General features: G+C 37.1%; 1 protein-coding gene across 9 annotated transcripts in view; it reads left to right on the forward strand.

Moving 5' to 3' along the window:
* LOC128857372 (protein gone early) overlaps positions 1-12,312 on the forward strand; it is a 147,916-nt gene extending 135,604 nt beyond the window's left edge. For all 9 annotated transcript variants that reach the window (XM_054093112.1, XM_054093105.1, XM_054093114.1 and 6 more), the window contains 12 exons: positions 151-271; positions 2,534-2,627; positions 2,722-2,770; positions 2,856-3,007; positions 4,176-4,303; positions 4,650-4,753; positions 4,838-4,947; positions 8,149-8,334; positions 8,407-8,591; positions 8,657-8,779; positions 11,080-11,592; positions 11,679-12,312. In XM_054093112.1, the coding sequence (XP_053949087.1) occupies positions 151-271; positions 2,534-2,627; positions 2,722-2,770; positions 2,856-3,007; positions 4,176-4,303; positions 4,650-4,753; positions 4,838-4,947; positions 8,149-8,334; positions 8,407-8,591; positions 8,657-8,779; positions 11,080-11,592; positions 11,679-11,766 (1,853 nt within the window). In that variant the 3' untranslated portion in view covers positions 11,767-12,312. The remainder of the gene's footprint in view (positions 1-150; positions 272-2,533; positions 2,628-2,721; positions 2,771-2,855; positions 3,008-4,175; positions 4,304-4,649; positions 4,754-4,837; positions 4,948-8,148; positions 8,335-8,406; positions 8,592-8,656; positions 8,780-11,079; positions 11,593-11,678) is intronic.
* Positions 12,313-15,381: the final 3,069 nt, after the last annotated feature.

A 15,381-nucleotide genomic window follows, 5' to 3' on the forward strand; every position in this document is an offset into this window, starting at 1 on the left:
TATTTCAACCCCATTTTTTTAATCAGCTCGACGAAGAACCCATGCTTACAAATGTAGTTAGTATTAGTTTTACTTTACATCTTAAATTCTAAAGTTTATGTTCAATTAATTTCTATTGCTAACTGGTATATTTTCTTTGTGTTTTTACAGAGGACTGGCAAGCGTTTCGTGACTCAAATCGTCTACGCAATTGGGAATACAAAAAGGCTTTAGTGCATCTCCAAACGATCTATGGCATATTTCCTTATTACAAAGTCAGCGTTGAAAATCGGTGGGTATTTAGTATTTGATTTTTTCTGCTTCCATTAAACATTTTTGGCAATTGAGTAGTAAAATGATTGTGCTACACGAAAGCCACACTCAATCAAGGATGATAGATTACCAGATTGGCTCGTTAGGTATGTTGAAAAAAAATTTTGAAGAGAATTTTGGATTTCACGTCACTTGGCCTGTGTGTTGTTGATTTTTGTCACTACCACAAACTAAATTTTGTGAAACACATTCATGTGATATCAGCACATCTGCCGAATTCGCTCAGAGCCGAATAACGGTCTGCTAGGTAGAACACCTTTACAAATCTTTTCACCATGACACTCCGTAACTTATTGATATGCCGCGGAAGAAGCACTACCGATTGCATGCAAATAGTGCAACGGGCAAGGAACCTACGGTGATAGTTCTTTTCCTAAAGATATTCGGTGGGCTGAACCTGCAGTAGTAGCGAAGAAAAAAAGGCTCACCGCGGAGCTGGAAATAGGATGATATGGCACAGGCAATATTCAAATTTCATAAATGGATTAGCATAGACCACTCTGAGAATGAGAAACACATTTTTTTTATCGGAAAGATATAGGTTTTATTCAATTTTTTCAGAAAGGGGATAAACTTATTTTCTGGGGTAACCTTTTTCCCTTACTTTCAAATTGCATTAATGGATTAGTAGTATCGGAAATCAGTTGTCAAACTTTACACAACCTTTTATTATTGAATCATGAAAGTTTATAATTATTGAAAATTATAGTTTTTTTTTTAAATTAAATAAATTATTAAACTAAAAATTCTACAGATATACAAGGTGAAGTCCAAAATAAACAAGACTGAGCTAAAATAGAAACGACAGGAGCTTTGTTATGATAACTTCGAGTTTATTTATTCAAAATAGTCCCCTCTGGCCTCGATACACTGTTTTTCGAAAGAATGTTTCAGGTCATTGACCGGAATGTCATTCAGGATGTCGGTACAAGCCTTTTGGATGACCTCTACGGACGCAAAACGTTTTCCTTCCTTGATGCAAATGTAATTTTCCGAACAGTTAGACAGCTCAGGGAGCCATATCAGGCGAATACGGTGAGTGAGTGACCGTTAAAATGCGATTTCTAGTCAACAACTCAATCAAAAGAGCGGATCGATGAGATGATGCATTATCTTGCAATAAGCGCCAGCTTCCTCCTTCGTGGTATTCAGGGAGAATTCGACGAATGAGATGCAACAAACGCTTCAAAACGCCAATATAGAATACTGCATTGACGGTTTGGCCCATTGGCATGAACTCCTTGTGGACAATTCCCTTGGAATCGTAAAAACAAATGAGATTCGACTTGATTTTTGACTTCTCCAAACGCGATTTTTTGGATGGTGGCTCGTCTGGGGCCTTTCATTCGGCACGCTTAGTTTCATATTCATGTTGAATTGAATCATCACCAGTTACAATGTTGTAAAGGACGTTCTCGTCTTTTCTCGCCTCTTTAATGAGGTCTGTCGAATGTTGAATTCTGAGCAATTTTTGTTCCTCAGTTAACTTGTGCGGAATGAAACGTGCACAGACCTTTCGTAAGCCCAAATGATCAGATAAAATGCGATAAATCGATGTTTTGGAGATATTCAACTCCGATTCCATGAATTTCAACGATGATTTCGGTTAATTTTTGATAGTCTTACAAACAATTTCGATGCAGTTTTCGGTGATTACTGATTTAATTTATGTCCTCACAACCATCTCTGAAACGTGTAAACCTCTCATGAACTCTGGCACGAGATAGACAATCATCGCCATAAACTTTTCTCATCAGTTCAAATGTTTCGGTAAACATTTTACCGATTTTAAAACAACATTCGATATTAGCTCTTTGTTCGAAACTCATTGAACCACTCGCACTGAACCGAATGTGACATTCGGTACAAGCTTTCACTGGAAGTCAGCTAGGGATGTAACTTCCAACGCACTAACTCATTAAAAAGATGGCGCCATCAAAAACATTTTTATGAAGCCAGTCTTGTTTATTTTGGACTTCGCCTTGTAAGTAATATATTTGACATTAAATTTGGGAATAGGTCATTAAGTTTCAAGAATGTATGCAAATCTGCATTTTCATTTACTTGGAATACATTTTTGAAATTATCCTACTTTCAGATTTTCAATGAGCCAGACTCCATAATAATTTAATCTACCCTACTAAGAAGTGTTTACTATTATATTATTCTACATATGCATATATCTTATATAAGTACACATTTACATAATTTTTTTTTTCAGCTTTAATAAGCCGCATGACTACATAATCACTTTGGATGAGGGCGAAATTGGTTTGCCCGATCGTTATTTCTACAACATTGATCAAAATGATGAGGTAAATATGTAAATGCTTATTAGGGGTATTCACATTCGTTTCGTTGCTTCTTAACCCTTTACGATAGGCATACTAAATATTTCACTACTTACAGATCGTTCGTGGCTATAAATTGTTGCTGCGTGACTTTGCGATCAACATGGGTAAGCACCTTAAATTAGCTTACTTTCAGATAGCTCAAAGTGTTAAAAAATCATAATTTTTTCGTTGTGTCTCCATTTCCCATAGGAATCGTATCAAATGAGGCGGATCTATTTGCTGATGAAATTTTTCATTATGAAAAACGAATAGTTAGTCACATCGATGCGGTGAAACAATCCGATGAGAGTAAATTGAATGAAATTAAGACGTTGGCTGAAATGAAAACAATAGCTCCATCTGTAAGTATTTAGTAGTGGATAAGCCTTAAAAATATAAAGTAGTGACCATACACAAGTTATACCGAAACTACGCCATGAGTGAACAGAACTTTGTAGAATAATTTTTCAAGTGAAACTTCTTAGGTGTCGATGGACGAGCAAGAATGGAGAGTAAAATTTCAAGGCCATGCAACGTTTTGGGAATTTTCGTTCGGCGAGAGAGGAAAAATATATATCGTTGAGGAAAAGGAGAGAGAGAGCTGTACCTTATATATATCTTAGATACACTTTACTGAGCTTTTCCTTGTGGTTGCTAATTTTTAGTGAGAAATAACACTGCATACTTTTTGGCGCTTGCTTGTTGGTGCAAACATGTAGGAAATATATTTTTGGCGTTATATAATATTTCCTGGTGCCTACTGTTTGGGGCGTTTTTTGGCGGTTTTTGTTTGGGCCTACTTTTTAGCGCTTATTTCCGTTTCTTGGCTAGTGCTTGAGCGTACTACAAAGTGCTATCCATTCCGACGTCGGATTTATTGGTATTGCCTTGCGGTAATTTGTGTCATTACTGCGGTCCTGGAATCGCTGCGTTTGTGCGGGTGATTAACGCTCGGAGTAGTGCGTGTTGTTGCCACGGTTTGTGCTCGGCGTTTACCTACACCGGTCGACCCTTCTCCGTTTTTTGTAAATTTTGTCAATTTGTATTCTCTGAAATGTTGTGAATTTGCTTAGATATATATTCTTTCTCTCTCTCTCTCTCCCTCTTTCTTTGTCTGCCTTGAAAGTTTCACTTCTGTTATGTGTTCTACCCTACACGCACTTTTCTTTTTTGTACAGTGAGTACAAGTTCCCAAAATATATACATATTATTATTATTGTTATTTTGTTTTTTGTGTTCAAATGAAAAAATTTAATATCAAAATGGAGTATAAACTTCGATTATCTACTGGTTCGTATAAACAATCTTTACTCACTGTAAAAAAAGAAACTGTGGCTTGCTGGACTATAACTTTTTTAACGACCTGTATAAAGATTTCTATCACCAAATTTTAGAAAAATTGAGATGTACTGAATTACAACTTTGGTCTATTTGGTTTTATTAGGTTCTGTATTTTCAGTATTATTTGCTCGCTTTCCGAAAATGCTATTGGGCAGTGTAATTATTTATTTTTGTTATGTTATTTCGCAGTTGCCAATAATGGAGTCACTTCAGGCGATTTTCAGTAGTACCAAAATTAGTGATGAAACAGAAATTCTGGTGCGCGACGTCAATGTCTTCCGCGAACTATCCATTGTGGTATCCACCTCCGATAAGAAGTAAGTAAAATTGACAACAAAAAAATCTGGTTTTGAAATTTAGCGCAAGGACGTCCTCTCCATTTGTAGCTTTATTTTATTTGTAAAGGCGATGAGAGTTGGTTTTTTATTGCAAATTCCATATTTTATTCCGCGTTTATTTATTTTTGTACTCATCTAAGTATATATTTGCATGTGTATATGTAGATGTACAAAAGTAGCCGGCTTGAACTTTTTGCCTTTTTGCCCTTTTTAGTATTTTTCTTTTGCTTTTAGATTCCCGATTCTCATATTTCTTTATTTATTTTATTACACACAACCTAAAACGGAAACTATAATCGTTTAATTTTATTATGCAATATTTTAGACCCATTAATAATTTTATAATTTGGTCATTGGCGCGTCATCTGTTGCCGCATTTGTCGCAGGAATACCGCAATTTGGTGGAGAATTTCGACCATGCCATTTATGGTGAGTTAGCAAATTAGTGATTAACTCTTTATTTTTTTTTTCTGTTTTATTATATATTTTGTTGTTAAAATATTTATTTTCAAGGTCGCACAGCCACATATCCGCGTTGGATGGTTTGTTCGCAAATAGTGCGCGATTGGTTGCCATTCGCTGTCGATGCTCTGCAGCAGCATCAAAATACCGAACGCACAAAGGTATGTCCTAATTTTTTAAATTTCATTTATATTTATGATTCAATATCAACTTTTGCGTAGTTATTTAGAAATAGAATATATAAAGGGTGGACCGTTGTCTGGTTTCTTTTAAAATCCACACTGACAGCTTCTACCATCACAATCGGCGGCGTGAAATTAGTCGCTTTACCTTCGCACAATATTTCAAAATATGGAAAACTTTCATTTTCAATTTGATTAGTTGGGTGATTACTCGCCAAACTAATTTCCATATTCCTCAGCGAATCTTACGAAATTATGATGTTTTCTGGTTAGGGATGGTTAGAACTGATTATGCTTCCAAAGCTCCGATGTCTAGAACCTTGAGAGGATTGAAAACACTTTCAAACTGTATTGGCCTAGATTTTTCTTCCACAAAATACTCTTTCAAAATATTACTAAATCAACTGTTCAACTGGATTTTAAGTATTTTCTAATATTCTTATAAAAAAAAATTCATATACAAAAAATTTATAAATAAATAAATGAATAAATAAATTAATTGAAAAAAAATAATAAAAAATTAAAAAAACATAAAAAAAATAAATTAATAAATGTACAAATAAATTAATGAAAAATAATAATAATTATAAAAAAAATGTTGTAAAATGAAAAAATAAACAGAAAAAAACTAAAAAAAAATAAATAAAAAATAAATAAATATCAGTAAATAAATAAATAATTGAATAATTTTATATATATTGTAATTGGTACAATTTTTAACAACAACTTTTTGAGAAAGATTCGGCTAAAGTTTGTCATTTTTTTGCCCGAAGCCGAACCGAAACAGAACTGAAATTTTGTGGCCGAACATGGCCAAAGCCGAAATTCCGTCGTCCAGCAAAATTTTTGTCAGTTAGTGAACGAACAATTAGAAGGTGGGCAGTTGAGGCATTTCAACATAAAATAGAAATATCAAATCAGAATTTGTGAAAGCTCACCTTAATTGGACGGCCCAAAAATGGAAGATAGTTTTATTCTCGGATGAATCGAAGTATAGTATAAAAGATGCCGATGATATAAGACATGTGAGTAGACCGAAAGCACATAAACTCAACCCTTAGAATTGCATTGCAACTACCAAATATATACGGTGGTGGTAACGTAATGGTATGGGGTCGTTTTTCTGGACAGGGGGTCGGGCCAATTCATCGAATAAAAGAAATAATGTACCCATTCGCTGAAGAAGAGATGCCATTAATGTAATGGCATAGACGTTTTAAAGGAAACAGCTCAGCAACCCTTGACTACAACTCCATTGAGAACTTCTGAGAGATCGTTCATATGAAAATTAAAGGGGAAATTGCAGTACCAAACTCGAACTGTTTAAAGCTGTGAAAGAAGCATGGGATGGCATATCGCAAGATCACCACCATCTTTTAGTTTTTGTCATTGATTTTTTGACCACTATGAACTATTTTATGTTAAACTTTTGAAATAAAAAAATGGACACAAGTATATTCTGTGAATCGTTCATTTAAAAAGCGCGCGTTACACACACAAGTATGTTTAATTTTTTTTGCTGAAATGGCGGCACAACTGCTCTCGATAGTGTCGCAGAGTTTGAGCGTGATCTGTCAATTAACTTGCTCTGTGATTTTCACTAAGGATAAAAATATCGAACAAAGAATTTGTCTTAAATTTTGTGTTTTAAACGGGATTTCGTGTGTCGAATCGTTAAAAATGTTGTAGAAAGTCTATAGCGAGTGTGCTTTATCAGGGGTCTACGAGTGGCTTTTGCAGAGGGCAAAGAAGTCGTTGAAGATTTGCCCCGATCTGGTCGCCTATCAACGTCTCCAACGGATGCAAACGTCGACAAAGTCACAAAATTGGTGCTGGGAAACCATCATTTGAGTTTGAGGGAAATAGCTCGTGACATTAGCGTGTCTCACGAATCAATTTGCAACATTTTACACCATCAATTGGCATGAGACACGTGACTGCCCGACTCGCTTCAAGAGAGTTGAATTTCTTTCAAAAATTCATGGGAAAAAGGTGGCTGAAGACATGATTGAGCAAGTGAAGTCGGACCCAACGTTCATCCAGCGCATCATAACAGGGGACGAGACGTGGGTATATGAGTTTGAGATGCAAATCAGTCAACATGCAACCAGGTGACTGAATGGAGCTATCCACATCAGCCGAAACCCAAAAAACAAAAAACCACGTCAAAGTCGATTAAAAGTGAAAGTCATGCTACTTGTTTTCTTTGATTATCATGGTGTTGTGCACTCGGAATTCATTCCAAATAGTTCTACGGTAAATAAAGAATATTACTTGGAAGTTAATGTTTAAGAGAGAATGTAGGTAGAAAACGGCCTAATTTGTTGAAAGAAAACTCATGGATCTTGCACCATAATAACGCACCGTCTCGCAAGGCTCATATTGTGAACACTGTTTTGACCAAAAACTCGACAAATAAAGGGGTTTTCAATAAAAGGTGCTACTTTAATTTGATTATTGATTATTAGCGATTTTTTATGGTCGAAATTGGATGGTATTAATCTGGACAACGTTGATTTTCAACAAGATGGCGATACGTGCCACACAGACAACGAAACCATTGATCTTTTACGGGAAAAGTTTCCGGACCGTGTTATCTCTTGAAGAGGTGATCACAATTTGCCACCGAGATCTTGTGATTTAACACCTTGTGACTTTTTTCTTTGAAGCCACGTGAAAGAGAAGGTCTACGCCAACAGCTCAGGGTCGATTCAAGACCTCAAAGATGGAATTCGTGAGGCTATCGAGGACATAGGGCAGACACTTTGCAATTCGGTTATGGAAAATTTCATGAAAAGGATATTGTCCTGTAAGCGTGGTCGTGGTGGTCATTTGCCTGATGTTATTTTCCACTATTAACGGCACACCTTCCGCTTTATAATGAAATAAACATTATACTAAAAAGTAGCATTTTTCTTTGAATATCAAAATAACACCTCTTATTGGATAACCCTTTATATTATATGTATTTGGCTAAAACACTAACGCTACCCTAATTTTCCATGCCTGAACACGCCCAATTTTCACAATGAATTGCGGGATTTACTCTTTCTTACAAATCAGAAGCAAATATCGAAGCGTTTTTTTTATAGAATTTTTGTAAAGGCGCCAGCCGATAGTCTACCAGTTTTAAATACAATTTTTATAAAAATTTACATATTTATACATTACACAACACAGTCCAAACGATATGCGTCGCAAGACTACAAAAATGGTGAACCCGATTCAACGCATTACCCCAGTAAATCGCAAGGCAACGATGCATTTCTACGGCTTATGTACTACAGCCTGCAGAATCAGTTGAAGGACTCAGTCAATCAGGCGAATTGGATTGATAAACGTGTGAAAAGCTATATTATTGACAAGGTGAGTGATCGAATACTAACTGTAAATCTGTTTAAAGAAATAATGCTTTTTCCCCCGACTTTCACTCGCTAGTTGACTACAATGCGCTTGCAGATCGGCATACCCGAGGAGGCGCTTAACGAAAAAACCTACATTGAGGAATATTATGACAACCTGTCGTTGAATAATTTATACTTTGTTGAATACTTGGAATCGATTTGGAGTTTTCGCAAAATGCGCATGGAAGCAAAGTTGAAGGCGATGAGTATCGTGGATACGTAAGTGGAAGTGCTAGTTAAAATGTAGAATTTTTGAAAATTGATATTTGAACGCCACTCTGCAGTATTGTGTCTGAGATGTATACACGTGAAACGCCCCAGCCGATTAGCTATTCGAATATCTTGAATATGTTGATCATATCACGAGGGGTTGCCGCATCCGAGTACTATGATTACAGATACCCTATGTAAGTATAGGAACATAACTTGGTAAGCTATTTTAAAATGAATATATGTCGACATATTTCTGTTATGCAAATAATAATAACAACGCTCGCTTATGAGTTTAGAGTGGGATGTGCGATGTACCTTAGCACATTTCGCTCATTTGCTGCAAGGAAAAAGATAAAAAAAAAATTAAATACTTATTTGAATGAATTAATAAGTAGCCGAATGGGTTGGTGTGTGACTACCATTCGGAGGTGCACAGATTCGAATCTTTGTGCATGAAACACCAAATAATAGAAAGTTTTTTCTAATAGCTGTCGCTCCTCGGCAGGCAATGGTAGGTCTCCGAGTATATTTCTGCCATGCAAAAACTCTTCATAAAAAATATAAAAAAATATTTGTGGAACACGGTCATTATCTCCTTTATAACTTTAGTAATGTTGGCTTCCAATACCTCAAATGAAGCTGGTTTGTCCACAAAGCATTTAAACTTAACATAGCCCCAAAAATAAAAGTCCAAAAGTATGATATCACAGGATCTTGGTGTCCAATCCACTGGTCCGAGACGTGAGATAAATTCCTCACCGAAACTACGACACAGCAAATTCATTGTTTCACGGGCCGCATGGCAGGTAGCGCAATCTTGTTGGAACCAAATGTTGTGTGTCGTCATTCACTGTTACATCGGCGCCAGCCTCGTATTTGCAGAAATATGGGCCGATGATTCCTCCAGCCCATAGGCTGCACTAAACGGTTTGTTTTCAATGACTGCTCTTGAATGGCGTCGGGTTGCTCTTCAGCCCAAATACGGCAATTTTGCTTTTTGACGTAGCTGTTAAGCCAAAAAAGACGTAAGTCTTTCCAATATGAAATGTCAATGAATTGTGAAAAAAAAAATGTATTTACTTTGACAGTATTCACGCGTGATCTGACAAAAAACAATTAAATAATTCATGATAATTTGTGAAGTATGTGCCATTGGAAGCTACAACTTTACTTCATCTTTCAGGCAGCATACGGATTCCTCTGTGGAAAAATTCGAGTTCTTTAACTTGATCCATTCACTGAGCCAGTTTGCGATGCCCTCGTAAGAAGTGAACTGCTCTCTAATAAGGGCTGACTGCATTGATCGGAACAGATGGTAATCCGAAGGTGCAATGTCTGGAGAATACAGCGGGTGGAGCTAGATTTCCCAATTCAGTCCGTCTAAATATTTCTGGACCAAGGATGCCGCAAAATCAGTTTGTCATGTCTACCGCCCCATTCCAGCCGCTTTTCTTTCAAAGCCCAATTCAAACGCTGCAGTCAGTAACGATCGCCAGTGATGGTTTCAGATGGTTCAAGGAGTTCATAATAGATGACACCCTTCTGATCCCACCAGATGCACAACCTAACCTTTGAAGAAAACAAAATTTTTTTTACCGTCGATGGACCTGGTTCACTTGGCAGGCTCCAACATTTTCGACGCTTAGGGTTATCATAATAGATTCATTTTTTATCTGCAGTCACGATGCGATGCAGGAAACCTTTTCCTTACTGCCGTTCGTGAAGCATCTCACACGCCACCAAACGTCTCTCGATATGCCTCTCCTCAGTTGATGTGGCTCCCAGTTACCTGCTTTCTGGACAATTTCTATCGCGTGCAAACATTTACCGACAGTTGATCTGTCAACATCCAACTCTCTAGACATATCATCAAGGGTTCGACATGCATCTTCATCCAATAATTGTTTTAGTTGAGTATCTTCGAGTTTTTTCGATGCCCCTTCGCGATCTTTATCACTCACGTCGAAATTGCCACTTTGAAATCACCGAAACAACTCCTTACAAGTTGTAATTGATGGAGCGTGATTACCGTAAATATTGATCAATATACGACGCTACACTTTTCTTTAAAAGGCAATGTAAAGGCATGACTTCCCGAGAGTGCTGTTTTTTTCGGGATGAACGTAGACATTTTTGACGTCAGATAAAAAAGGATCTTTACGCTTCAAACGAATGTCAGCTGCTGCGATAGAGACCTCACATATACACCTTTAAATCACCAGCATATTATTAGAGCGAACAAAAAAATAGTATCAGCAACGACAACTCTTTTACGAGGGCGGAAACTTATTCCCATACCCAATAAAATAAAACCAAATATGCAAACCATTTAGGTCATTTTGTTGAAAAAAGTCTGAGATGGAGGGAGGTAGGTATCGTTCTTACGTATTTTTCAACGTCCGTACTTAATATTTTTATCATTCATATTTGATAAAAAAAAAACACGCCTTTTAATGGCTCATATTTTATTGCAACTCTCTCCCCCACCATATAGTCCCATCAACTTTGCTCGCATTGGCGCTGATATATTGGAAGTTTTGATCGATTCAATCTACACATTTGTCGAACAATACAAGGCCGAGCATGCGATATTGACCAATGAAAGCCTCGCAGCACAATTTGATTTACCCAAAGTGGATGTTAGTTGCATGCTAGGTGAAGCTGTTGCTCACAATCACGCGAGCGAACTCGACGAACTATCCACTCATGCGCTGAGGAGTTTTCATTACACTTTGAGTGCTGCAAGAATTGCTGCACGCGCCCAAACCACTTTCATAGAAGCGATCGATGCGGGGAGTCCCATCATTGGTGCCAGCATCGATCAGTGGCTGACATATGAAAATCTACGTTTGACGCAACGCCCACGCATGCCCGGACTGCGTTCTTTCAACGAGAATGAACTCTTCACACTCGCATACATGCAGAAGCACTGCAGCACATTGATTGCTGATAAGGATTATGCGCCGATCAAGCCGCATGTGGAACAACAGCTGGCTGAAGAATACCTGTGAGTGGACGATAACCGTTTTTGAGCGCATGTGACTTTTACTGATGTTAGTCTTTTTATTTTTTAAATTTATTTTTCTATTGCAGATTCAAAGCGACCTGGCAGCACATACAATTCTTACCGCGCTCCATAAGCTGTTCGACGTCCGAGGCTCGCTGCTCTAATATACTTTAGAAATAATAATGGCACACAAATTGAGCCGTGTGTTTTTAAATAATTTAATAACTTCTATTGCCAAGACTAGAGAATGCCAGTAAATATGTGGCAAGTAAAGAAGCAAAGGAACATCACATTCACATTTTATTGTAGTTTTACAATATTTATATTATTATCATTATTTTACGCGTAGTGTAGGTATGTAGTTGCTAAGTAGGGCTCATTGTATGCAATTTTTGTATTCTATTTCTGTTTAAGTTTTAAGTGGTGAGATAATTTACAAATTATTTTTAGTTAGTTCAGTTAGATTTTAAGTGAAATGACTTGCTGCGCATCTTTCCATCACACTTTTAGTACATTTTTATTAAAAAATAATTAATAATAATATAATTATTTAACCAAATAGAGTAAAAGCAGAAAAAAGACATTTATGAATTTGCACAACTAAAAATGTAAATGTATGATACAAAAAACAAGCTGCGGATTTATTGTAGCAATCAACTACAATTTTTATTATTAAAAGAAAGAAACAATTTAATACGTGTAAAAATAAAGATCATTGAAGTAATAAAAATAAATGTTTTATATTGATTTCCTTTTTTAAAGTTAACCTGAGTCGACATTATTAAAATACTTGACATATGTACAGACGCGCCATGCAATCGTACGATTAAGGAGTTATATACCTTGTGTTGGACTAAAAAATTAAAATTTTTTTTATGACATATTCTAAAAGGACATCATCTTAAATATATAAATTCAAAAAATCATAAAGATCGGAGCACTAGAACGAAAGTTACAGACCGTGGAGGCGCGCGACCTTTCTTGGAACGAGGCTTAGCGCAAAACTTTAGACGCGATTATCTTGAAGTCGCGTTTTTTGAAAATTACCGTGATCATTATTTATCAAAAACTATTTGACCGATTTGCATACACTTTTTTTTAATTATTCGAAGTTACAACCTCGTTGTTGTTCTTGTTGTCTTAACAGCATAGGTAACCCTGGCTGTGTAGGCATATCATCGGACGTCTTCGTCTAGCTCATCTAGGGGTAGGCCCAGGAAACATGTTGTTTCGACAGGTTGGGTCCAATGGGACCCAATGGCAGCCGGTTTTACGTTACCGGAATGACTCGGGTTTTTCCCGACCAAGGGCTGCCGCCCCAGTATACTAGCCCTGTCTAGTGTACCGCATATCAAGTTACAACCTCGTGAATCTGAAGGGTTCACTTTTTATAAATATTTGCATAGTTCGTTGGAATTAATTTTTTTTTTTAATTTTTCAATCCCTCAAAAATCGTTTTTTTGGTGCAAAGCGGTTTTCATATCGAGAAAAATTTTTTTTGGGTGAATAAACCGTTGAGATTCACTAAAAAACATTTTTCTACAATAATCATTTAATTTTTTTATTTCAGTTGAGCTGCTCATGCGCTACCGTGATCACCGGAAGCCTCTTCTAAAAAACGGCGTTTCGGGGGAGGGGCGATATCAACAATAAATAATAACATCTTTTAAAATAAAAACACCAAAATGTATACTTCGAGAGTTACCCTTCATATATGCCTCATTTGAATAAAAGTTCTAAAACATATTTAAAAAAAAATTGTTACAATTGTCCATTTTTTCGGGTTCACAAGGTATATAGCCCCTTAACCTTAAGGAGTTTGGGGTAGTCAGAGGCCCGAAAAAATGATGATTTTCAATAATTTTGTTTTGCTAGTCAGTTGCTTTATTCTTAACTTTTTAAGTTACAGTTTTGAGAAAAACGCGTTCGAAGTTTTGCTATCGATTTATGTAGAGCCCGAGCGCCTTTTGTTAATTGTTGAATAACTCGAAAAGTATTTGTCGGATTCACACAATATTTTTAAGATATTACACTTAAAAAAAATTACATTTTTTGAAAATTCTGACTACCCCTAACTCCTCAAGCCTGCGTTTGAAATAATAGAAGCGCGACGAACTAGAAAGTTTTAACTTTTGTTACAGGTGTCCCTCGAGTTATACGATTAATTGATTCCGGCATCAAAAAGTCGTTGATCATGACGCGAGAGCGTTCGCTATTCATTGTTATATTTGCGTCAGCCTCGTCTTTGAAGAAATATGGGTCCATGAATCCTTCAGCCCATTGGCTGCAGCAAAATATGGTAATTTTACTTACGGAAGTAGCCATTAAGCCAAAAAAGGGCCTCATCGCTCAACGGTTATGGACACCATAAGTTGGCCTGAGCGTGCGATGACCACTTTCCACAGAGCGCCGATTTGCGTAATACAATTAAACGATTTGTACAGGTTGTTGAGGCGTAAGTCGTTCCATGATGAAATGTCAATGAATGTTGAAAAAAATTATGTATTTAATTTGACAGTTGCTGCTCGTGATCTGTCAAAAAAACCCTGTTGGAAAGAGTACCTCCAATCTGATCACCCTTTACACTAAAATCGGTACTCGCGCTCCATAACGTCTGTTATCGTTGTGCGTTTTAATCGTCTTCGACAAGAATTCAACCGCATAGTCGACATGATTTCCTAGTGTGTTTGTGAGTTATGCCAAATTGCTTCTTTACCTCAGTCACACTTGGTATGCCAAGATCACGATGAAGGTCGCTATTCCTTATATACAGGGTCCGGCACTCGAAGCGTAACCAACTTCTGACCGCTGATGCACTGGCATCAGCTGTCTGTTAGTTGGCTAAATGACAGTCCATAGTATTGTTTACAAGCGCGCGGAAGCATTTTGCTGAGAGTAAACGCGAAAAAAGAAAATCAGTAATGGATTTCAAACGTAATTGTGTGATTGCATTATATTTGGCTGGAAAATCATAACCAGCGATTGTTCGTGAGCTTTAAAGTTTTTGTGTATCGCACCATTACTCGTTACAATGATGCTGGTAGATCGCGAATCGTCATGGAGGTAGTCATCAAAAGACTACAACGTCACGTGAAAAGGTTCAAAAAATGGAGAAGCGGCTTCAGCGAAACCCCCGACGAAGTGCAAATCAAATGACGAAAAAACTGAAAATATTTGACCGTAGCATCAGCCGCAATTGGAAATTGATCTCAAAGTCAAGCCTTACAAGATCCAAAAGGTCCATGATCTCACACGAAATCAGCAAGAAGTCAGACTTGAGAGAGCGAGGGAGTTGCTTCGCCTGTTGTGACGAGAAAATTCTTCAAATAGAGCAATTCGTAAACTCCCAAAACGATATTTGACCGACCGTTCATAAAGCGTTTTTCAGTAAGAGCGCTTCAACTTTTTTTTTGAATAAAACACAAACGGTTTGACCTTTTTAACTAATTTTTTTTTATTATCGAGTTTGAACATATACATTTAAGTATGAAATTCGATTTCTTTTGCATGACCACCGCGTGCACGTTTTACGAAGCCCAATCGTTGAACCCAATTTTCGACCACTCTTTTGCATAAATCGGCCGAAATTCCAGCAATTTCGCGTTTAATATTGGCTCTGAGCTCACAAATCGTCGCCGGCTTGTTACTGTAGACCAGGGCCGTAGAGAGCATATCCGGGCCCGGGGGAAAATCCGGGCCCCGAGGGAAAATTGCAAATGCGGGCCCTTTCCAATGATGTCTAATTCATATAAATACGCATAATCAACTCCGGGCCCGGGGGAAAAGAAA

The sequence above is a fragment of the Anastrepha ludens genome, chromosome 3, assembly GCF_028408465.1.
Source record: "Anastrepha ludens isolate Willacy chromosome 3, idAnaLude1.1, whole genome shotgun sequence".
NCBI lineage: Eukaryota > Metazoa > Arthropoda > Insecta > Diptera > Tephritidae > Anastrepha > Anastrepha ludens.